Source organism: Hemicordylus capensis, chromosome 8 (assembly GCF_027244095.1).
Source record: "Hemicordylus capensis ecotype Gifberg chromosome 8, rHemCap1.1.pri, whole genome shotgun sequence".
Classification (NCBI taxonomy): domain Eukaryota; kingdom Metazoa; phylum Chordata; class Lepidosauria; order Squamata; family Cordylidae; genus Hemicordylus; species Hemicordylus capensis.
Window position 1 is genome coordinate 32,659,437 of NC_069664.1, and position 21,020 is coordinate 32,680,456.

At 61.9% G+C, this 21,020-nt stretch overlaps 3 protein-coding genes across 6 annotated transcripts; all 3 read left to right on the forward strand.

Annotated features, from left to right (window-relative positions):
- Nucleotides 1–1,733: 1,733 nt before the first annotated feature.
- MPZL2 (myelin protein zero like 2) lies at nt 1,734–6,732 on the forward strand. Of its 4 annotated transcripts, none has more exons than XM_053269695.1 (6): nt 1,734–1,935; nt 3,114–3,280; nt 3,667–3,877; nt 3,981–4,125; nt 4,699–4,784; nt 5,094–6,732. In XM_053269695.1, the coding sequence occupies exons 1-5, from the start codon at nt 1,875–1,877 to the stop codon at nt 4,745–4,747; spliced, it is 633 nt and encodes a 210-aa protein (XP_053125670.1). In that variant the 5' UTR covers nt 1,734–1,874; the 3' UTR covers nt 4,748–4,784; nt 5,094–6,732. The 4 variants fall into 4 exon arrangements, with proteins under 4 accessions (XP_053125670.1, XP_053125671.1, XP_053125672.1 ...); XM_053269696.1 differs by having other exon boundaries at nt 5,417–6,732; XM_053269697.1 differs by having other exon boundaries at nt 5,420–6,732.
- A 185-nt stretch (nt 6,733–6,917) lies between these two features.
- Nucleotides 6,918–12,579, forward strand: MPZL3 (myelin protein zero like 3). Its single transcript, XM_053269693.1, has 6 exons — nt 6,918–7,298; nt 8,065–8,231; nt 8,357–8,567; nt 8,721–8,886; nt 9,197–9,251; nt 10,077–12,579. The coding sequence occupies exons 1-6, from the start codon at nt 7,232–7,234 to the stop codon at nt 10,101–10,103; spliced, it is 693 nt and encodes a 230-aa protein (XP_053125668.1). The 5' UTR covers nt 6,918–7,231; the 3' UTR covers nt 10,104–12,579.
- Nucleotides 12,580–15,267: 2,688 nt separating this feature from the next.
- SCN2B (sodium voltage-gated channel beta subunit 2) lies at nt 15,268–20,583 on the forward strand. Its single transcript, XM_053269694.1, has 4 exons — nt 15,268–16,089; nt 18,286–18,452; nt 18,873–19,083; nt 19,400–20,583. The coding sequence occupies exons 1-4, from the start codon at nt 16,023–16,025 to the stop codon at nt 19,597–19,599; spliced, it is 645 nt and encodes a 214-aa protein (XP_053125669.1). The 5' UTR covers nt 15,268–16,022; the 3' UTR covers nt 19,600–20,583.
- Nucleotides 20,584–21,020: the final 437 nt, after the last annotated feature.

A 21,020-nucleotide genomic window follows, 5' to 3' on the forward strand; every position in this document is an offset into this window, starting at 1 on the left:
CAGCACCTCTGCAAGAGGGGGGGAAATGCTCCCTCAAGACAAGTCATCTGCCCCCCGCAGGAGCCAAGGGGGCCAGAGGTTGCCCCTCTCTCTCCTGCCCCACCCAGGATAGCTGTGCTGCCTGCAGGTTGGCCACTGGTCAGGTAGAGCTGTGCGGGCAGCTCTACCTGATGAATGGTCAGCCTGCAGACAGCACAGCTCTGCCGGCAGGGTGGGGTGGGAGAGGAGCAACCCGAGCACCCTCCTCCTCCTCCTCCTCTGGTGCTCCCCGGCTCCTATGAACAAGCCGCTGCCGGCACCACCTGCCCCGGTATTTCCGTTTCAGACCTCTTAGGCAGGAAGCAGTGCAGGCGCCTTGCCCAGGAGTGGGGCTGCTGCAGCTCCTCCCCGGCCCTCTCTCCGGCAGGCCAGAGTGGGGAGCAGGCTGGCAAATCAGCTTGCTTGTGGGGTCCGGCAGCTCCACTCCCTTCTCCCCACCACAGCCCGGTCTGGGTCAGAGCAGGCCCTGCCAAGTGCCTTGCCCTCCTGCAGCATGCCCAGGCCTGACCAGGCAGGCAGCTCCTGCAGCGGGACAGCCAGGCGGCAGCAGCAGCAAACAGGCCCGGGATCAGGGGCATAGCTGGGGCCGGGGGGGGGGGGGCGTTCACCCTTCTCTCCAGCAGCCTCTCAGTCCGGGAGAGAATGCAGAAAACAGGGAGGGGTGGGGCTGGAGGGCCCTCAGGAGCTCGGAGGCCCTGGTTCTTTGAACCCCTCTGCTCAGTTATAGCTACGCCCCTGCCTGGAATGTCCTCCAGGTACCTGATCATCTATACCGCCCTTCCCAAAATGGCTCAGGGTGGTTTACACAGAGAAATAACAAATAAATAAGATGCATTCCTGTCCCCGAAGGGCTCACAGTGTAAAAAAAACCTCAAGATAGACACCAGCAACAGTCTCTGGAGGGATGCTGTGCTGGGGGTGGACAGGGCCAGTTACTCTCCCCCTCAAAATAAAATGAATCACCACGTTAAAAGGTGCCTCTTCGCCCAGTTAGCCGGGGTTATAATGTCAGCCAGTGCCTTGGGGCACCCCAGCAAGACAGTCCCTCTTCTCAAATGTTGTGGGTGGGTGGGTGTGTCTCCCTGGGGTGATGGGAACCCCACTCCCCTCCTCAAGGATCCTCCTGCTTCTGGCCAGTTTAGCTGCGGCTCTTGGGAACTCTCCAGTTCCTTGTGGGTTCCTTGAAGTCAGCAGCCACTGGAAACGAGTGCAGCGTGGTGTAGTGGTGAGAGTGCTGGACTAGGAGTGGGGAGACCCGAGTTCAAATCCCCCTTCAGCCATGAGACTTGTTGGGTGACTCTGGGCCAGTCACTTCTCTCTCAGCCTAACCTACTTCACAGGGTTGTTGTGAGGAGGAACTTAAGTATTAAGTACACCGCTCTGGGCTCCTTGGAAGAAGAGCGGGATATAAAATCAAAACAAACCAAACAAAAACGTCCCGCCTGTCTGCGTGAGGGCGGAGGGCCAGAGGCACCCGCGTCGGGGCCAATGGGGAGAGGCAGGGAGTGGGCTACAGCTGGCCCGAACTCCCGGCATGGTGGCGGCTGCTGCTGCCGGCAGGCTCTCCTTCGCTTCTGGGGAGGTCCCGCGGGCGAACAAGCTGCACCGCCCCGTCCTCTCTGGAGGCCGCCGCCGCCGCCGCCCGCCCCCTCTGGCCCGGCGGCCGAGCTGCCTCTACCTGGGCGGGTGGGCGGGGCTGCGGGCACGAGGGGCGTGGCTCTTCCTGGCTGGGCTCCGCCGCTGGAGGAGGAAGCGAGGCCGGGAGGGAGCCCCGCGCATTCCAGCAGCAGCCCCGGAACGGACCCGCCGCCGCGGCAGCCTCACTCCGCCCAGACATGGCCACGGAGGCGTCGGCGGCCCGGTTTCCCCTGCTGAGCACCGGCGTCCTGCTGCTCGGTAAGACGTCCAGCCGCGGACGCTCCTGGAGCGGGGAGAAGGGCCCCCAGCAGGCGGACAGCAGCACGCAGGCAGGCAGCCCCCTTCCAGCTCCTCCGGTCCGCCGCCGCACCCCAGGCGGCCTCCGAGGGTCGCCTGGCGTCGAGGCTGGGAGACGCCGCCGGGTCAGGCCCGGAGAGGGCGCGGCGGGCGCTGGAGCTGCTGCTGCTGCTGCTGCTGCTGTCCTGGGACGGGGTGCTGGCCAGAGGACTGGGAGGCCGGCCGGGCGGCGGGAGGGGGCTTCCTTCTCGCCAGGCTCCTCCGGGGCGGGCGGGCGGGCAGCCAGCCAGGGACTCCCCAGCGGGCGCTGAGCGTGTCCCAACAGGGCGCTCTGACGCGGAGCTCTTGCATCACCGCCCCGTCGGTCGCAGGGTTCGCTCGCGGAGCGTGCGCGGCCCGCCAGGGGCTTGGCCGGGACGCGGCGTGAATCACCACCACCTCCGGACTGGTTCCTGAGACGGGCCTGCTGCTGCTGCTGCTGCTGCGCCTCCGGGGCTGGTGGGGCTCTGCAAGGGGTCCCACCCAGCGGGGCCCCCTCCCCTCTCGTGCCCCTGCAGCCAGGCCGGGCATCTCCAGGGCTTCCCCCTTTTAGAGGCCTGCTTTTCTAGAAGGCCGCTTTGCTGGCAAGCCCTGTTCCCTCTCACAGGGATTCCCAGATGTTGCTGACCACAAGGCCCGCCCAGCATTTCCAGCTGCAATGGCCTTTGGCTGGGGATTGTGGGAGTTGTAGTCAACCACATCTGGGAATCCCTGGCAGCAGTCTTGGGGGTGGGGGTGTGAGTGAGGAGGAGGAGGAGGAGGAGGACATTGAACCTGGGCCCAGTCAGCCCCCTCCTTCTCTGCCCCCCTTTCTCCCTGACAGCCAGACTGGACAGCTGCAGAGAGAGACCCATGAGGCCCCCAGGGGTTACTCTGCGGTCCAGGGGCCCATTCCCTAAAGTGAGGAGCAAGCCAGGCTCTACTGTGGCCAGCTTTGGGGTGGCAGAGCCCCACCCTAGCCTGCCTCCACGTGGGCCTAGGAAGGCACCACTGGGCTCTTGGCCATTCTTGCATGGGAATGCTGCTGTGGCTCCCCCTGTCCGTCCCCCCCCCCCGCACACACTTGCCGCACTGTCTGCACCCTTCTCCCTTTCCTGCAGCACTCTGGCCTGTGGCAGCTGTGGAGATCTACACACCTGGCACCTTGGAGGCGCTGAATGGGACCGATGTGCGTTTGAAGTGTACCTTCAGCAGCCATCACTCTGTTGGGCAGCAGACGACAGTTTCCTGGGACTTCCGGCCGCAGGAAAAGAGCCAGTCCGAGTCTGTGAGTTCCTCTCCTGACTTCTGCAGAACGTGGCACGGCCCCTTCCCAGGGTCAGACTCACGAGGGGCCGCTCCGGGGATTCCAGACGAGAGCTGTGCCTTCTCCAGCTTGTCTCTCGGCCTCCTCCTCTGTAGCTGTTGCTGGCGTCTACACGATAGCAAGCTGGCCTGATGGGAAAGCAACCCCAATCCCCTCTTCTCCAGGGAGGCCCAGCCTCCTTCACCATGCTCCCCCTTTTCCCGTGACTTCCTTCATCCACAGACCTTCCTGTTCCTTCAGATGCTCAACCTCCAATGGAGAGGTGGTGAAATCGATGGAAGTGGGGGTTTGTTTGTCCCACCAGTGGCGGGAATAATACTTGGACTCTCCTTGCTGTGACCTCCCAGGTTTTCTACTACAGTTATGAGCCCTATCCACCCCAAAAAGGCCGTTTCTCTGGCCGAGCCGTGTGGGATGGCAACATTGCCAAGAACGATGCCTCCATCATGATCAGGAATGTGAACCCCACTGACAACGGGACCTTCTTCTGCCAAGTGAAGAATCCGCCAGATGTGGACGGTGTCATTGGCGAGATCCAGCTGAGCGTGGTGCTGAAAGGTTTGTGACCCAGGAAGGGTGCTGGGGGTGCTGGCATGGGCAGGGCCTCTGGGACTCCTTGTTTCCTCTTGTGCCCCCCCTCAAGTCTGTCCTCTCTGCACAGTGAATTTCTCGGAGATCCACATCCTGGCCATCACTATTGGCTCTGCCTGCACTTTGATGATTGTTGTTGTGGTTGGAGTTGTCATTTGCCGTCATCGGCGGAGGATGCGGCAAGAGAAGAACGTGGAGATGGTGGAGACAGAATTGTAAGGAGGGCTCCTGGCCTGGGGCGGGGGCTAGCACTGGCCTCGTGCTAGTCACACCTAACGGGCAGTCTGTTGACCCAGAGCGGCACAAAACACTGTGTGGCTCTTCAGAGACAGAGCCGGGGATGGGTTAGCAAATGCTGTAACGAGAAATGGGAAACATCAGAGTGCTCCCCTCTGGGTCCTGTGAAACTTGCAGCGGGGTGAACTGGAGGAGAGGCTGGAGCAGAAACAGATGTTGACAGGGACTGCAGGTGTGTTGGGGAGTATCTCTTTAATATTCTCTGCATCTAGAAATGTCTCTCTCCAAAGAGAGGCTCTAGCAGTCTAGCTCACTCCTTTCTCCTTTGGGCTGTTCTTCTTGCAGGGAGTTTGCAATGTAGAGCACATTCAAGTGTGGGAATTCCCCCTGGGCCACTTCTGGATGGGGGGCGGCGGCAGCAGTACCTGGCTGTCCCTGGTTTCCTCCCAGATCTAGGCCAGTCCTCCCCATTGCAGGGGAAAGGAGCCGGCTTCGCCTCCCTGAGACTCGGCCCCTGGGGCCGCTCGATTGATGGCTGCCTTTAATCACAGGTCCGAGAAGGAGCCACTGGAGAAAACCAGAGAGGAGACAGGAGACTGAACCGCCCCCGCTGCCGGGAGAGGGCCTGATGCTGCTGGTAAGTGCCCCCCTCCTACTCCAGAGGGCTTTCCTGTGACCCAGGGGATTTAGGGGCCTGGTAGACCCCAGCCCCCCCCCATGCTGCCTGGTGAGCTGAGCGGCAGGTGTGATAGGCTGAGGTTGTGAGCGCCGCACTACCTCTTTCTCAAGGGGACCAAGGCCTTCTTGGAGGGAGCTGGGGTCACGGCTGCCTTGCACGGATGCTGCCCCCCTCTGCAGCTCAGCTGACCAGGGTTGCTTTTGCTCTCTGCTCATCACAGTCTCTGGTGTGGCGAACCTGCCCCCCTCCCCTCTTTTCTCTCCACAGGGCTGCCACACACACACACACACACACACACACACACACACCCATACACACAAACACACACACCCCCGCTATGCTGTGAGAGCTGGAAGCTGGTTCTGCAGATGGCTGAGGAGGCTGCTGTTGGTGGGCACCATTCCTCTTCCAAAGCTGCCTTGGCTGTAGCTGGGAGGGGGGACCGTCCTCCACTTAGGAGGAAAGAAGCCCCCAGTCCCCTGCTACGTGCAAGGAAGCGGAACTGGCTGAAGAGACGGGCTGGCCACTTGCCCTGAGAAGTGGGCAGGTTGAAGAGAGACTCGCTAAACTGCCAACTCCTGTACAACCAGCAGAGTATTTCTAAAGAGTGGGAAGCAAAACCATCCTGCCAGCACCATGGAAGAAAACGGGGCAGCACGAAGCCTCCCCTTGTCTCAATCCCGCCTGCCTCCCGTGAACGCAGCAAGAACCATCTCCTTTACCTGGAGAGGATGCTGGAAATGCTCCCAGGACTAGGAGGCCGAGAGCAGGCCCGTCGCCAGCTGGGGGCCTGGTGTGTGCCTGCTGCCACCCCAAGAAATTCTCTTTCCTCCTCAGCCTCACTGACTGTTTCCACTGGACATTGTATAACCTGCCTCCCCTGACTTCTGCAACCCCCCCCCCCAATTTTGAGGCTGGTTACAGGCCTGCTGTGAAGGCCGACTCTTCCTGGAGGTGGACTCTCCTGCTGCGGGTGGGGGCCTGATCCTCTGGCACTTGTGGGGCTGCTGCCCCTTCCGTGCTGAAGAAGAAGAGTCCCGGCTCCTGCTGCCCAGCCCCTGCCCACCCCCCTCTGGCTCAGCCCCCTGGAGCCAGGCCTCCAGGCTCTCTGCTACAACACTGCTGCTCGTTTTCGACACACAACAGGGCCCTGGGGTGCAGGACTTCCCCAGAGCTGCTGCTGTAGGCAGCTGCAGCAAGGCTGGCGATTTGTTCCAAAGAGCCCCCACGAGCGAGAGCGGCTTCCACGCTTAAGCGAGGGGAATCACGTGGAGCCAGTGCCTAGAAAGCTGGCCCATGTGCAGTTCCTTCCAGAAAGGCAAGGCCTTCCGCCACTCGGGCCTCCCTTTCCAGCAGGATCAGGCCCCCCGGCACAAGCACCAGGACCCACCCTGTGCCTACTCCGGCTTCTGAGCCCAGCTTGCCAGGCGGGAGCAGCTCTCCCTCCCCTTTGCCACAAGGCGTCATCCGGGGGCTTCCTCCTCTGGATGGGGGGTGCGGGCTGAGCTACAGCTTTTGCAGGCCTGCTTGGTCCTGGGGGGGCACCAGCAGGATGAGCTCCTGTCTCCAAAGGCTGCCTCTCCGGTTGCTGCTGCATGACCCACCCCCACCCCACCGAAGCAGCTGGCCTTGGGGCCAAGGGGGCAGGCTCGTCCCTTTGCACAGCACTGCCTGACCCCTGACACCCCCCCCATTCACCGCAAAGCTGCCTTTTAGCCTGATCGCGATGCTTGCAGGTACCAGCGAGCTCAGAGCTCCTTGCGCCTCCTTCCACATCTGTGACTTGGAGGGGGCGGGGCAGATAGTGGCTGTAGAATCGCAGCGGTTTTAGATTGTAATTTATTTATACAGAGAGAGAGAGATTTTAGAACATTTGTATACAAATAAACCATATTTCTTATTCAAAGGCTGGACATGTACTTCTAAACAAAATGTAGCAGGCTTTTGGGCTCCTTGGCCTCCCCCCCCCCCGCCTTTCTGGAACCAAACATATAAAATATTAAAAGGGGGGGGTCAAAGTGCATTCCCGGCTGGGTGAGCGGCTGTGTCACAGATCCGATTCCCGAAAGAGAAATGGTGGGGGGCGGGGGGGAGAGAAACGATGCGTCTGAGGGGGCGCTTGTCCCCCTCCCCCGCGAAGGCAGTCCGGGCTGGGGGGGCGCTAAGCCGAGGAGGGACGGGTCGGCGGGCGGCAGCCAGGAAGCAAAGGTTCCGCCTCCTTGGGCTCGACAGCAGAGCTGCCTCTGAGCATGTGCAGAGCGCCTGCCTGCAACATCGGGGCGCGGGAGGAGGAAGCCAGCCCAGAGCGCCGGAGTTTCGGGCGGCCATTTGGGGGCGTGGCCCCGCCCCTTCCGGCTCACCTGGCCAGGTAGTAGGTGCCGTCCAGGACAACGCTGGGGAAGAAAATGGCGTTGCCGCTGCCGTTGCCGCGGCAGGTCGGCGGGCCCACCGCCCTCCCACTGCTTCTGCTCGGTGAGTGAAGGCGGCCAGCCGGGGAGTCCCGAGTCCGGGCGAGGAGGGCGGCCGGCCGTGCCTCTGGAGATCTTGAGGGCGTCTCTGGGGCTCGCTGCCCGCCCGCAGCCCGCAGCTCATGGGGGTGGCAGTCGCCGCCGCCGGCTGAGGAAGGCAGCAGAGGTCCCGGGGGCCACCCGGCCGAGCTGGGGAGCCCTCAGGGACCCGCCCCCGCGGGCGACCAAAGCCACCGAGCGCCGGGGCGGGAGTGGAAGTGGCCCTGGCAGGTCCCGTGTCCAGCCGAGGTCGGTGGGGCTGGGCGGTCCCGGCTCGAGCCCCCGCTCGGGAGGCGCATCCCGGTGTCTAGCGCCGCTCCGGGGACCTCTTTGGGCTGGCCGGCCGGCCGGCCCTCCTCGGCAAAGGCCTGGGCCAAGCTGCTGGCGGGGCAGGCAGTACTGTTGACCGCTCCCTCTCGCCCGCCTTGCTGTTTGGGAGCGGGGGGGGGGCAGTCGTCTAGGGCTCCACCTGCAGGCCAGCAGCAGAACCTCCGCTGGCTCCTCGAGGACTGGACCCACATTGCCTGCGGAGGGGTCGGGCGGCTGGCCGGCTGGCCGAAAGGCCTTCTGCGCTGGGCCCTGCAAAAGCTGGCGCTGGCTCTGCTTGCTGCTTCCTGGCGGACCTTGGAGGAGAGAGGGGGCGGCAGGGACTGGGGCAGGCACGTGCCCCAGAGCGCAGCTTGCCCCCCCCCGTGCCTGATTTGCGGGGCGGGGGGGGCGTTTCCCCTCAGCCGTCACTGGAGTCTGCTCCCTGGAGATCCAAGCAGAGGCCGAGGTCCGGGCCTTTGTGGGCGAGCCAGTGACGCTGAAGTGCCGGTTCACGTCCTCCTCTCCGGTCACCGAAAAGCTCACCGTGGACTGGACCTTCCGGCCTCTTGCCGGAGGGAAGCTGGAGCCGGTGAGTGTCTCTGGTCCCTGCGCTTGGTCCCTTCCTGCGGGTGCCAGTTGCAGGGATGTGCTGCTGGGGGGCGGCTGGGTGGGCAGGGGGCACAATGCTCACTGCCTGTGTCCCCCACCGCCCAGATCTTCCACTACCAGTCTGATGCCTACCCGGCCAAGAGGGGCACCTTTCGCGACCGGATCTCTTGGGCTGGAGACCTGGCCCAGCGCGATGCCTCCATCATTATTGCCAGCCCAACCCTGGAGGACAATGGGACCTTCACCTGCGCAGTGAAGAACCCCCCGGATGTGCAGCACAACCTCCCCCGGACTGTACTGACCGTCACTCAGAGAGGTGCAGCCTGGTTGTTCCCTGGCCCCAAGGCGGGGCTGGGGGGCTTTGCCTTTCTTTTCACACGCCTGGTGGGAACTTCCTTGGGGTTTGGGCTTCCCAAAAGATCCCCACTGCCTGCCGACACCACGTCCTTGTCCTCCTCTCCTGCCACAGGCTCCTCCTTCCAGCTGACCTTGGCCGGGCTGCTCGCCCTCCTGGTCTTCCTCCCCTCGGCTGCGGTGGTGTGTCTGCTGCTGATCCGGATGGGCAGGAAGTTTGGGGTGCTGAAAGGCGGGAAGAAGGCGGGCTACAAGAAGTCCTCCATTGAAGTCTCTGAGGAGTGAGCCGAGCACCTTCTCTGGTCCTGGGGCTGGGGTGCCCCCTCTGGCTCCAAGATGCAGGGGTTGTCCTCTCCAACTCGGGGGGGGGGGGGGTCCTCTGCTGACCAGTCTTGCCAGGGGGGTCCTCCTGAGAAGCAGCCCTTGGAGCAGCCAGCCCAGGAGAGGCAGAGGCGAGCCTGGCTGGGAAGCCTCGACTCCCGAAGGGTGTTCCCTGTGGACTGGAACCTGGATGTGGCTGACTGCCCACCAGGCCCTGGACCGGGGGTGGGTGGTGGTGCTGATCTGGGCCTCTCCTGTGCTCTCCTGCAGGCCTGAGAAACCTGGCTGTGGGGCGCGGCTGAGCAGATGTTGCATGCAGTGCCTGGTAAGCGACAGCCCCAACCGCTCTTCCACAGGAGATGCAGGGCTCCTGGCGTGGCGGATGGGAGGGCTGCAGAGAGCACCAAGCATGCTGGGCCTCAGCCAAGTGCCCCTTCGGGCATGGCCCCATCCAGACGCCTGCTCGGAAACCCTGTGCCCTTGTCCCCGGGGGGCATCAGGGCCCAGAAGGGGTCTGGCCAGGATCTGGGTTGGGAGCCACTTTGTCAAAGAGGTGGATACCCAAGCAGTCTTCCCTCTCACAGGGATTCCCAGATGTCGTCCCATTATCCCCAAGCCAAAGCCATTGCAGCTGGGGATGCTGGGGATTCTGGGAGTTGTAGTCAACAACATCTGGGGCCACTGTGTCCCAGGAGGGGTTGGTCATCTGTCCCTGTCACTTGCTTGCTCGCCTCTAGAGTAGCATCTGGAAGGGTCATGATTGTGTACGAAGGGCCAGGGATGCTGATGAGACAAGAAAGCAGCGGGCAGTTTTAAAAGTGGGGGAAAAGATTTAACCCCCAAGATGCTCCCCCCTCCAAGATTTGCCACCATAGACAGCTGCTTATACTGCCTATGTGGTAATCTGCCCATATGGCTGTAGGGTGTCTGGGCTGCTCTCCGTGGCACTCTGCTGGGGAGCACCCTCTGCCGGGATGATCCGGTGGTTACTTTGCCTCATGCTCCCCCCCCCCCCCCGCCACAGTCTCCGCTGCAGCCAGCTGAGGGTTTCTGAGTCTGGGCCGGGGGTCCTTCTTGGCACAGAGACATTGCGGGTTCTGATTGGGTGCGTTTGCCTGATTTATTTTTATTTTTTTGGCATCCTGCTTAGGATACAGATGAGGAGGACCCTTACTGACTGGAGGGCAAAGACCACCCCCTGAAGGGTCACCAGAAGGCTTCCATGATCTCCACCTCCGCTAGCTCTGCAAGGAACTGAGCACTGGGCCCTGAATGTCAGAAAGTGCCCAGTGTTGCGGGTCCCGCTTCTCTTTCTTCCTGGGCATCACTGAGATCTTCCAGCGCCCCCTTTGCTGTTCTGACTCCCTTGCCCCGTGTGTCTGGCTTATGAATGGGGCATGTGGGGGATAGAGCTGAGTCAGCCAGCTTCCTGCCTTGTGCTCCATGGTCTGCTCTGGAGGGGAGAGCCTTTCGTGACTCCTTTTGCTGCACGGAGGTCTGCCTGGTTGCAGCATTTGATCCCTGCGGAAGGTGCGGTGCCTCGTGGTTCTCCTCTTGGCTGGATCTTGGCACAGACTTCCCATCGGCCTTGGGAAGCCTCTTGGATCCTGGCCCCCAGCAGCAGGAGCAGCGGTTAGGTGGCCTGTCTGTACTCTGCTGCAGCTGCCTTCTACTGGGCTGGCCACTGGGCAGCTCCAGCTCCGGAGACCCCCTCAAGGCCTCGGGCAGAGCAAGCTCTTCTCCCAGAGATGCTTCTCAGGTGGAGGTGCTGGAGGCCAAACGGGGGCCTTTCTGGGTGTGGAACCGGTGCTCCACCCCTGAGCTACAGCCTCACGCCCGGGTTAGTGGTGAAGGGGGCTGCTTTGAATGGGAGGGGCAGGGGGCAGCTGAGCTGACCGTGACAGATGGCCGGCTGCAGGTGGTGGGCTTCTCCGGTGCCCTGGGGACTCCCCGCTGCCTTGCATTCAGATGGGTGGGGGCTCCTGCATGACAACATCTGGCTGAGTTGGCTGTGCTTGGCTGATTAAGGTGAGGGTTGTGGCCTTGGCAAGCTGTGCGAGAACCTGAAGGTGCCCACAGACGGGTGCTGGCCCACCAGAGGAGCCTCCTAGGCCTTCCCTGATGGCTTCCCTGGAGGCCTGCTCCTGCCTGTGTGTGTGTGTGCGCTCTCTCTCGCTCTCCCTCCCCTGCCCCCTGAGGGGCCTTTCCAGGAGAGGGGCTGAAGGGAGGTCTCCTCTCTCTTGTGGCCAATAAACATCTTGGTTCCAGCTCAGTCTACTCATCTCTTTGTCTGTCTGAACCAAGAGTGGGCCACTTTCCCCTGGGATGGAGTGCCACTTGCACTACCTGAGAAACTGATTGCCTTTGATAGTCCCTGATCACAAGCAACCAGCTAAGAGCAACTTATTGGGATTTCCCCCCAAAGCAGAGTAAGGCAGGTTTGTCATTAGTAGATCACTAGCAGGCTGTTTACTGAGGCTGAACAAACAATCTTTGAACTGGCAGTCCAAACTCCTGTGCTAAAGATGAAAGTGACCCTCGGGTTCTGTGCATTTCCAGGATAAAGTGACTGGCCCGAGCGAGCAGCATCCATGTGGGCTCAAATGGGGGCCTGTCGTGCCGTGGGTCTCAACCAGTCCTGTGACTTCTAAGCTTCACTGCTGCCACCAAGCGGACTTATGTTTTCTCTCGCTGAGTCTTCCGAAACAGCCTTTCATCCAAACTGGGTCGTGTGGAAAGGCCTTCTAAGCCTGAGGTGGGGAAAACAGACAGAGGCTACAAATAGTTAAATTCAAAGAGGAATTTTGCTCTCAAACTGTTAAAAACAGTAGTTCTTTGGGAGAACTGAATACAAAGAAACAGCAGCCATACGAGCATAAAGGAACAAATAAAAGAGGAAAATGCATTCAATCTAAACTGCACCGAATGCTGTGCGTGAACCCAGAGTCCTTACCAGGAGTTTTCTTATAATCACCTCTAATCAGCTTCTGCAGTGAGCCTGGCTTTTCCCCTTGCTCAGCTTCAGGTCTGGCTCTTCTTTTCTAGTGCTAGAGGTTCAATTCCAGACTGTTCCTTCAGCTGCTTTGAGGATGATTTGGATCTCAACAGTTTTTTCAGCTTAACTCTCCCAGTGATTTCTCAGCTCTTAATTTCAGCTCTTTTCTTCCCAGGTCTTCTCTCCTGGCTCTCCAAGACCCCAGATCCAACATGGGGCAGATTAAGCTTTTTGTTGCCCATAGGCAAAAAGGATTTTGCTGGCCCTTTACTTGTTGTGTTAAAAAATTCCATTCGTGGCGGCGGCAGCAAGGAAGGAGGAAGGCTGAACACAGGATGCACAGCAGAGAGGCTGTGCAGTCACTCCGAGGGTTCTTTAGGGCGATCCCCTCACCCTCTGCTTGTCCCCCCGCCCCCGTAGCTGCTGACCCCATTTGCTGCTGTATGCAAATGCCTGTTCGTGCCACTGACTCCAACTTGAACAAACTTTCACTCTTTTCTAAACAGGCCAGTCAGGACAACTCAGGTTCCCTCCCTCATTTTAAGACTTACGCAATCCAATCAAACCCTCTCTTCTCTCCAAAGCATAACCAGTAAATAGTTTTACTGTTCTAATAGTTTTTACATTGTTTTGAAATTATAAATTGTTGTAATGTTTAGATATTTTGTCTGTTTATTTTGTTTTGTTGTAAACTGCCCAGAGATGTGAGTTTTGGGTGGTATAAAAATGTCAACTAATTAACTAAACAAAACAAACTCTTTGCTCTCCCAAACCAACTGTAGAAGAGGAGATGTGGATGTTTCACCCCTGCACAGCTTTCTAACACAGAACATTAGGAGCCAGCTAAATGCATATGCAGTATAGAAATCTGTCACTCCCAAAGAGGAGGTTCAGGCCTCATTCCAGTTCACAGGCCCCGACCTCCCAGGTCCTGATGGGAACAAGTCATTCTATCCACTCAGTTTGGAGGCTGATGGGCTGTAACCAAACATAGGCTTTGAATAGTAGCCTTAAGCTCTGCCTGGATGTGTCAAATGGATGACCATAGAGGCCTAACCAAGTGTCTACCAAGGAGCCAGGAGTGCAGTGTGGCTTCACCGTCAGCAACTTCCCTTGAGGAAATGCCGGTATTGCATCATCACGCACCTAAGGACAAACCATTCACTCTAGTTTGTCTGAAAATAAGTAGCAGTTGCCAAGCAGAACACCATCTCTATTCCATGTGCTTCCTACAGAATCTTTCCCTACAAAATTTTCCTGAAGTTTTGAGGAAGGATTCTGCAGACCCAGAATTCGGAGAGCACAGACTTTGTGCCGAAACCTGGGGATGAAAATAACATTGTGGAGTGACACAGGTCATGCTGGCGTGCTGGGGCAGAGCCAGATCTTCCGCTCAGGAGGGGGTGTCCCAATGAGCTGGGTGTGTGTGTGTGTGCGTGTGCCAAAGGGGGCAACTTGGGCTTCTCCTCTCCCTTCCACCCGGGAGCCGTGTTGGGAGGAGAGAGAGGAGCAAGCAACCGGAGCTGCTGCTGGGAAGCAGAGGCAGCTGCAGCTCCTCCTCCAGTGCCCCCCTGGCTTGTTGGGGCGGGCGGCTGCTCACGGAGCCCTTGCTCCGGCAGGGAGAACTAGCCTGGGCAGGTGAGCAGAGAGCGTGCTGGTTTGTGGCCGCTTCCAAGGGCTCAGCTGGAGAGCGGAGAGGGGAAGCAGAGGCCCGGCTTGAGCACAGGAGGGATGTGATGGAGCCAGTGCTGGGTTCTTTGGAAGGAGAGCTGGGTTTGTGGTAGCCAGCAGGAATGGCCCCCTTTGCTAAGCAGGGTCTGCCCTGGTTTGCCTTTGGATGGGAGGCAACATGTGTGAGCAACTGTGAGCTGTTCCCCTGAGGTGATGGGGCTGCCTGCTTGCATTGGAAGGTGCCCTCCCTGCCATCCCCAGAGAGGGCTGAGAGAGGCTCCTGCCTGTCACCTTGGAGAAGCCGCTGCCAGTCTGCGTAGACAATCCTGAGTGAGATGGACCCAGGGTCTGACTTGACTTGAGGATCCAGTCACGTGCGCAGCTACATCTTCTGAGGGTGGTGGGCAGCTGCTGTCGTGGCCAGCGTGGGGCTGAGTCAGTGTCTCTTCTGTGGTGCTGCCATCTTCTTGCCGTCATGCCACAGCACCACCCGGGCGCCTGCTTTGCATCTCAGCACCCCTCCTCGGAGCAGGAGCAGCTGCCTGGGTGTGGGGGAGCAGCAGAAGCGCAGGGCATCCACGAGGCCTGGCCCTCTCCACTCCTGCAGGGCCAGCCGCAGCTCCCCTTCCGGGCAACACAGGGAGAGGGTTGCATCTGCAGGATGCCGGAGCAGAATACCCCAGACTTGCAGGGATCCTGGAAACCCCCTTCACAGTGGGCTGGCTGAGCTGGGCTAGCGCTCCCAGGTGGGGGAGAGCTCCGTTCTGGCAGGCCTTCCTGTTCTGCTGGCCCAAAGCCCCCTTGCAACCAGGGGCCAGCCTTGGGCACAGCCTGGCCTGTGCTGGGGGCATCCATCGCGGCTTCTGTAAGGAAGGGCAGGTGATTGGAGCAGAAGAAACTGACTCTATCCAGGCCCAGCCAGCCCTGCCTGTTGTCCCAAGGGGGAGGGCCTTGCAGTGTTGGCGGAAGAGACCGGGCCAGAGGCTTGGCCTCCTGTCCAAAGGCGCCTGGTGTGAAGGCGCCCAGGGCAGTTGTGATGGACAGAAGCCTTGGCTCAGCTCCTGGAGAGCAGCAGGGCGTGCCATGGTGGTTGGGCCACGGGCCTCAGCTGGGCGTGGCCCAGGGAAAGGGGGCCAAGGCCTGTTGCCCAGTGGAGAGTGCTGGTGCGAGGGCAAGCAGGGAGGGTTCAAGGCACCACAGGGTCATCTGGGCCATGAGATCCACAGGTGGGCTTCCCTGCAAGCTGGGTCTGCCCAGATGCTGCCTCCCTGGGCCAAGAGCCTGCTGGCCCAGCCTCCCTGGCGCCCTCTTCTGCCCCTAGGGCAGGCAGCAGCCCTAGCAGGCTCTGTGTGGCTCATGGGGCTGGCAAGCAAGCTCCCTCCCTGGCTTGTCCTTGCATCCTGGGCTGGCAGCCCCCTCTTCTGTCCCTGCCCCACGGTGACCCTGCTTCCGGGGGGCTGCAGTAGGGCCCTCCCTTCTAGATGGAGGCATGCTTCCAGTCCGGCCTCCAACAGATGGCTGACACCTCCAGGTGCTGAGGGAAAGCAAACCCCACCCCCCCCCCCGCCGCCTGCCTTGGGAGTGGGTGAACATGCTGCAGTCCTGATGCATTCTCTTGTTTCATGTTGCCACCCTCCTCGGTTTTTCAGTGCAGCCAGGCAGTTGGTCTCTCTCAAGCACCAGCCCGAGGAAACCAGCAGCAAGTGAGTGAGCGCCCCCCCCGCCCCCGAGTTCCTGGCTGGAGCAGGCAGGGCCTCCTCGGATCGTGGCCCTGACGCCCGCACCTCCTGCGCTGCTTTGGGGCGGCGGCCAGAAGGGCTGGCTCTCGCAGCTTTCGCCAGCTGGCAGGACGTGCCGAGGAGTCACGCTTAGCCTTGCGAGCTGCTCCTTCTGCGGCGGCCGCACCGCGCAGCTGAGAGGAGGCCTCGCTCCAGAGCAAGCACGCCCGCCGGAGGAGCCTCACCCCCAGCAGCCCCTTCAACAGCCCTGCTCCTCCATCCAGTGGCCGCGCGGAGGGGCAGGTGTCGCGTGCACGCCCCTGGTGGGGTTGCCCTGCGGGGGCTCCTGGATGCCCGCCCCCCTTCCAGGCGCAGTCCCAGCAGCTGCAGAGGCGGCAGGCAGCGGCAGCGCCTGCTCCCTCCGGCCTGGAGAGCAAACGGGCTCCTCCGCTCTGCTCGCGCGTGGCCCGCCGCCGTGCCGGTTTTCGCGCCCTCCCGCTTCCTTCGCCGCGATCTGCCAACCACAGGATTGAGGGGGGGGGCACCACGCCCCCGGTTCTTCATAGCAAAAAGCGGCGGGGGCGGCAGCCAAGCCGGCCATTTTGGAGACTGGTTGGGCAGCAGGATGCGGCGCGGCGCGGCCCCGAAGCCAGGCATGTGACCCTGCGCGCCCCTCCCCGCCCAGCAGCCGACTCGCCGGCCCGGCCTGAGGATGCGCCCTGCCGCCGCCGCTGCCCCGGCGCCCCGCCTGGCGTTCAGCCTGCTGCTCCTCGCGCTGGGTAAGTCGCGGCGCGGCGTCGCGGGCTCTCCTCCTTCGGTGCATGCGGAGCCCCGGAGGTGGCGGCGGCGGCGGCGGCTGGCGAAATGCGAGGAGCGGGCGGACGGTCGCCCGCCCGCCCGCCCGCCGCTGGTCCCCGCTGCAGAGCGCTCCGCCACCTGCCGGGAGCCGTCGAGGGTCAGCGGCGGTGGCGGCGGCGTCAGTGAGTCTCGGTCAGCAGGCGGGCGCTCTTGGGCTAGCACAACACGGGACGGGGCGGGGCGGGGCTTTTTTTGGCCAGAGGGGGCCGCCCCTGGAGGCGCTCAGGGGTGCCGCCGCGTCGGAGCGGCAGAGCAGAGTCACCTCCCCAAGAGGAGCTGCGCTTCCTCCCTCCCTGCGGTGGGCTTGGTTCGTGGGCCACCCCCCCCCACCCTAGGAAAAGCCGCTGCATGACTGGCTGGCAGGGCCTTGACCCGCATCCCACAGCCTGGACTCCACTCCTCCCCCCCGCCCCAAATGCTTCCAACCCAGGCAAAGTCCGGGGGGCTTTCCACCCCTGGGGGAGCCGCTCGTAGTGGTGGCAGGACCGGGGCGCTTTCCAGGCGCTTCTGGCAGCCTCCTCCCAGCCTCTGCCCCGTGGTGGTGCCGGGAACTCCGCCGAAGGCCGCTCCCTGGCCGGCTCCTTGTGTGTGACCCCCCCCCCCCATGGTCTCTCAGATGCGTGGCGACGGCGGGGAGGCCTGAGAGTTGGTTGGCGGCCCCAGAGCCAGGCCGCTCTTGTCACCCTTCCAGCCCCTCCCTTCCCCTGCTCCATGCCCCCGGGAGAGGACGGAGAGGGCTCCTTGTCTTGCAGGGATGCTCTGCCCCCCCCCGAAGGCTGCTCTGGGCAGCCTGAACCCCGGAGTGCTCAGCCTGTCCCGGAGCTGAAGCGGGGGCGCTGGAGCCCTCCCGGGCAGGCAGCCCTTGGTTTGTTGTAGGGAGCCCAAGGAGGCTTCTCCGCAGCAGCAGCAGTGGCTCAGATCTGGGTCTTCCCAGGCTGCCTGCCCGCCCGCAGGCTAGTCATTCATCAGGTAGCGCTGAGGAGTGAGTGATTCCTCAGGCCAGCCTAACCCGGCTCCTTAGGATCAGCCGCCCCCAGCTGCAGACCCTGTGAGACGAGAAGGAGGAGGAGGAGGAGGAGGAGGGGAGCTGGTGCATGGCTCTCCACCGCTTGTGGGGCGTGCGAGGTGGGGTGGGGATCTGCTCCTGGCCTGCATGGAAATCTGATGAGCGCAGCCGGAAACTGCCTCGGCTGCGGCGGCTGCTGCTGCTGCATTAAGAGCACTGCAGGGCGCTGCAGGTTCTGCAGCAGGCAGAGAGCAGCAACGCACACTATTTCTCCGGGCGTCAGCAGGAGGGAGGGAGGCAACAACCTCGGGCCGGAGAGTCCACCCTGCCCCCCCCCCGCGCTCAGTTTGCCCCAGAAGCTCGCTCTTGGAGCATCCTCTGGGCAAGGGCGGCTCCCCCTCCACCGGCTTCCTGCAGCAAGAGCCCCCCAGGGCTGGGGGGCGGGGCCGACTGGCCCTCCCGGGCTGTGCAAGGCAGCTGCTCTGTCCATGGTGCTGCAGAGACAAGTCCGCCGCCGCCGCCTCCTCCTCCTCCTCCTCCTCGGAGGGCTGGTGCAGGAGCAGCAGCATGACTAAGGGATGGAGCTGCTGCTGCCTCTGCCGCTGGCCCCCCACCCCACCCCCGGCCTGGGCTTCCCGAGTGCAGACCCACTGACTGCCTAGGAGTTATGGCCAGGTTCTCTCCGAGATGGGCCCTGCTGAACTAACTGGGTGCACTGCAATTGCCGCCGCCACCACAGGTGCCAGGGCTGGGGCAGAATCTGCCCATGAGAGGGAGGGCTGGAGGTGGCAGCAAGTGAAGCAGCTGCACTGCGCTCGCTTTATGGCAGCTGCTTGGCCTGGATCGGGCCCCCCCACCCCCCACCTGGCTGTGTGCGCTCCGCAGTGGTCCGAAGGGCATCTCCCCGCCTGCCCCGCCACCAGCAGGACCAGGAATGGCCCGTTGGCTCCTTTGCTGTCTGCCCGTCTGTCCATTCCGCCCCCTCCCTGCTGCCCGCACAAGACCCGTTGCCCCGGGTGCTGCTCCTTCTGCCCAAGCGCAGGTGGGGCTGCGAGTGTGACGGGGCCAGCTGGGGTGTCTCTCCTGACCCGGTCTGCGTCTCTGCCTGCAGTGCCAAGAGGCCTGGGCATGGAGGTCATGGCTCCTGCCACCATCGGTGCCCTGAACGGCTCCTCCATCCGCCTCACCTGCACCTTCAACTCTTGCTACCAAGTGGAAAAAAAGCACTTCTCCCTCAACTGGACCTACCAGGGGTGCAGCAACTGCAGCGAGGATGCAGTAAGTTCACTGGCGAGCAGGTGGGGTGGGCACACCAGATGCCCCGCCCCACCCCAGAGGGCCACTAAGCCCTGGGATACTGCAAGTCCACATGTGGAGAGACCCTGGAGGTACCTGAGAAGCATGCCTAGATTGTGGCTCCTCTGATTGGGAAGCCCCTCCGTCCTCTCCTGTAGGGGTGGCTCCATATCCAAATAAAGGCACTCTTGCCTGTGCTCAGGGACGCTCTTTGTTTGAGACATGCAAGGGAGCACTGGTGACCAGTGGGTTGGGGTGTGCCGCCTCCCCCTCCAGCTCTGTACGGACACCCCCCGCCCCCCGCTCTCCGGAGCATCTCTGCCTGGTCTTCTGAGGTGTTTCTTCTTCTTCTTGTCTGGTTTCTCTTTCCCCAAATACCCTCCACCCCCCACGCCTCCCCAGTTCTTGACGTTTAAACTGAGGGCTCTTCCTGTGGAGCCGAATCGGTTTGGGAACCGCGTGGAGTTCACTGGGAACCCCACCAAGAACGACGTCTCCTTCACCCTCCACGACGTGCAGCTGGATGACGAGGGGGTGTACCGCTGCTATGTGATGAACCCCCCTGACCGACACAAGGGCCTGGCCAAGATCGACCTGAAAGTCATCACAGAAGGTCAGTGCACAGGCCCTGGGGGCGGGGGCGGGGGCTTGTCCTCCCCCCTCCCCAAGCGGCTCCCACCCCAGCCTCTTTCTCACCCCTTTTCCTTCTGCAAAGGTGCAGCAGTGCACTGGGGGGGGGAGGATCCCACAGGGCCTCCCCCCAGCAAGCCCCAGCTGCCTCCCGTCTGCTCAGGGAGCTGGGATTTCCCTTGGCCGGCCCCTGCTGCTGCTCCCCACCCAAGGCCCTCCGGGGGCCCTCCCCACTCGGCCCTGCCAAGCCCCTCTGCCCCCCCCGCTCCTACCTTGACCCCCCGGCTGTGTTTCCGCAGAGCCTCCTGAGCGCGACTCCACCGTGGCCGTGATTGTGGGCACCACCGTGGGGGTGCTCTTGGCGGTGGTGATCCTGGCGCTGGTGGTGGTGAAGTGTGTCCGTCGGAAGAAGCAGCAGCAGCTGAACACGGATGACCAGAAGACGGAGGAGGAGGGGAAGACGGATGGGGAGGGCCACCCTGAGGAGGGCACCAAGTAGAGCCAGCTCCCCGCAGGCCGCCGCCGCCGCCACGCCTCCTCTGTCCTCCCTGCTGTACACTGCCCCCCCCCACACCCATGTGCTTTACCTAAAGCAAGGGCCTCCTCCGTGGTGCCAGAGAGGAGGCAGCTGGCCCGGCCCGGCCCGCCTGTCTCGGCTCCCCCTCCCAGATGTGGGTTGGTTACATCTGCTGGGTGAGCTGGGGAGAGGCCAGGCCGGGGGAGGGCGCCTTCTCCCCATCAGCCGTGCTTGTGTGTCTTGCTCTCTCTCGAGGTGAGCAGGGCTGGGGTTGCTAGAACCCCCCCCCCGTCCCCTGCCCCCCAGCAGTCTGGGCTGAAGGGCCTTGCCTTTGAGCTGGAGCCCTGGGCCCAGCCCCTGCCCGGAGGCCTCTCCTTGTCTGCTTGGGCCCCCGATGTGGATGCAGGGAGCGGAACTGAGCAGAACTCAGCCAAGGTGGTTGGACTTTTGAGGATCTGTTTTCTCCCCGAAGAGGATGGGGCAGGCTGGGCTGGGCTGGGCTGGGCTCTCCTTTGGGATACCAAAACTGCCACTTCTCGCCTTCCTTCTAGGGAAGGGAAGCACAATCTGCGACTGCCAAGACAACCATTCACTGCCAGTGGGTGGGGGCCCGCAAAACTACAGCCCACCCTCCAGAGCACTTCCTGCCCCCTTACTCAGTGGCTAGCAGAGTGCGCCATGAATTAACCAAGGACTCCTCCCGTCTATAATTGGGTGAACTGAGCAACGGAAAACTATTGCATTGAATTGGTCTCTGTGCACGTTCCTTGTTGGTTGCTTATTTTATCTACCAAATGTGTAGACCACCCCAGACTTCTGTCTCTGGGTGGTATACAACAACCATATATTTTATTCTATCATGTAAGTTATTTACTGTTATATTACTGGTACATATTTTACTGGTACATCCCATTTGGTGTTATTTATCACTATGTCAAAGACTGTAATAAAGGATTTACTTACTTACTTCCTGCCCCCTGCAAGCATCAGGGGGGGGCTCCTATCAAGGGATTCTTGCAAGGGAAGCTTCTGTTTCTTGCCCCTTATCATTGCCCCCCCCATGTTCCTATTGCCCCATACAATTTGGGAAAGGGAGAATTGGCTGGGGGTGTGTGGTTAGGTCCCCCTCCCCAAGAACCCCCTGGAGTTCAGCACTTGGTGTGGGGGGAGGCAGTCTGGGCACAAGGGGGGGGTACTCCTGGGTGCTCTGTGCCAGGCCCCCTCCTCTCTCCGCTCAGCGCACACTGACCTGCCTTTCCTGCCTGTGACAGAGCTGGATCAGAGACCCGGAGCTTCTCCTGCTGCTGCGGCACCTGAGGGCAAAAGGAACTGTGGGGAGCAGAGTGGCCTGGGGGTGGGGGTGATCCTGCTGGATCCTGGGACGGCGCTTGGCCCTTGCTCTC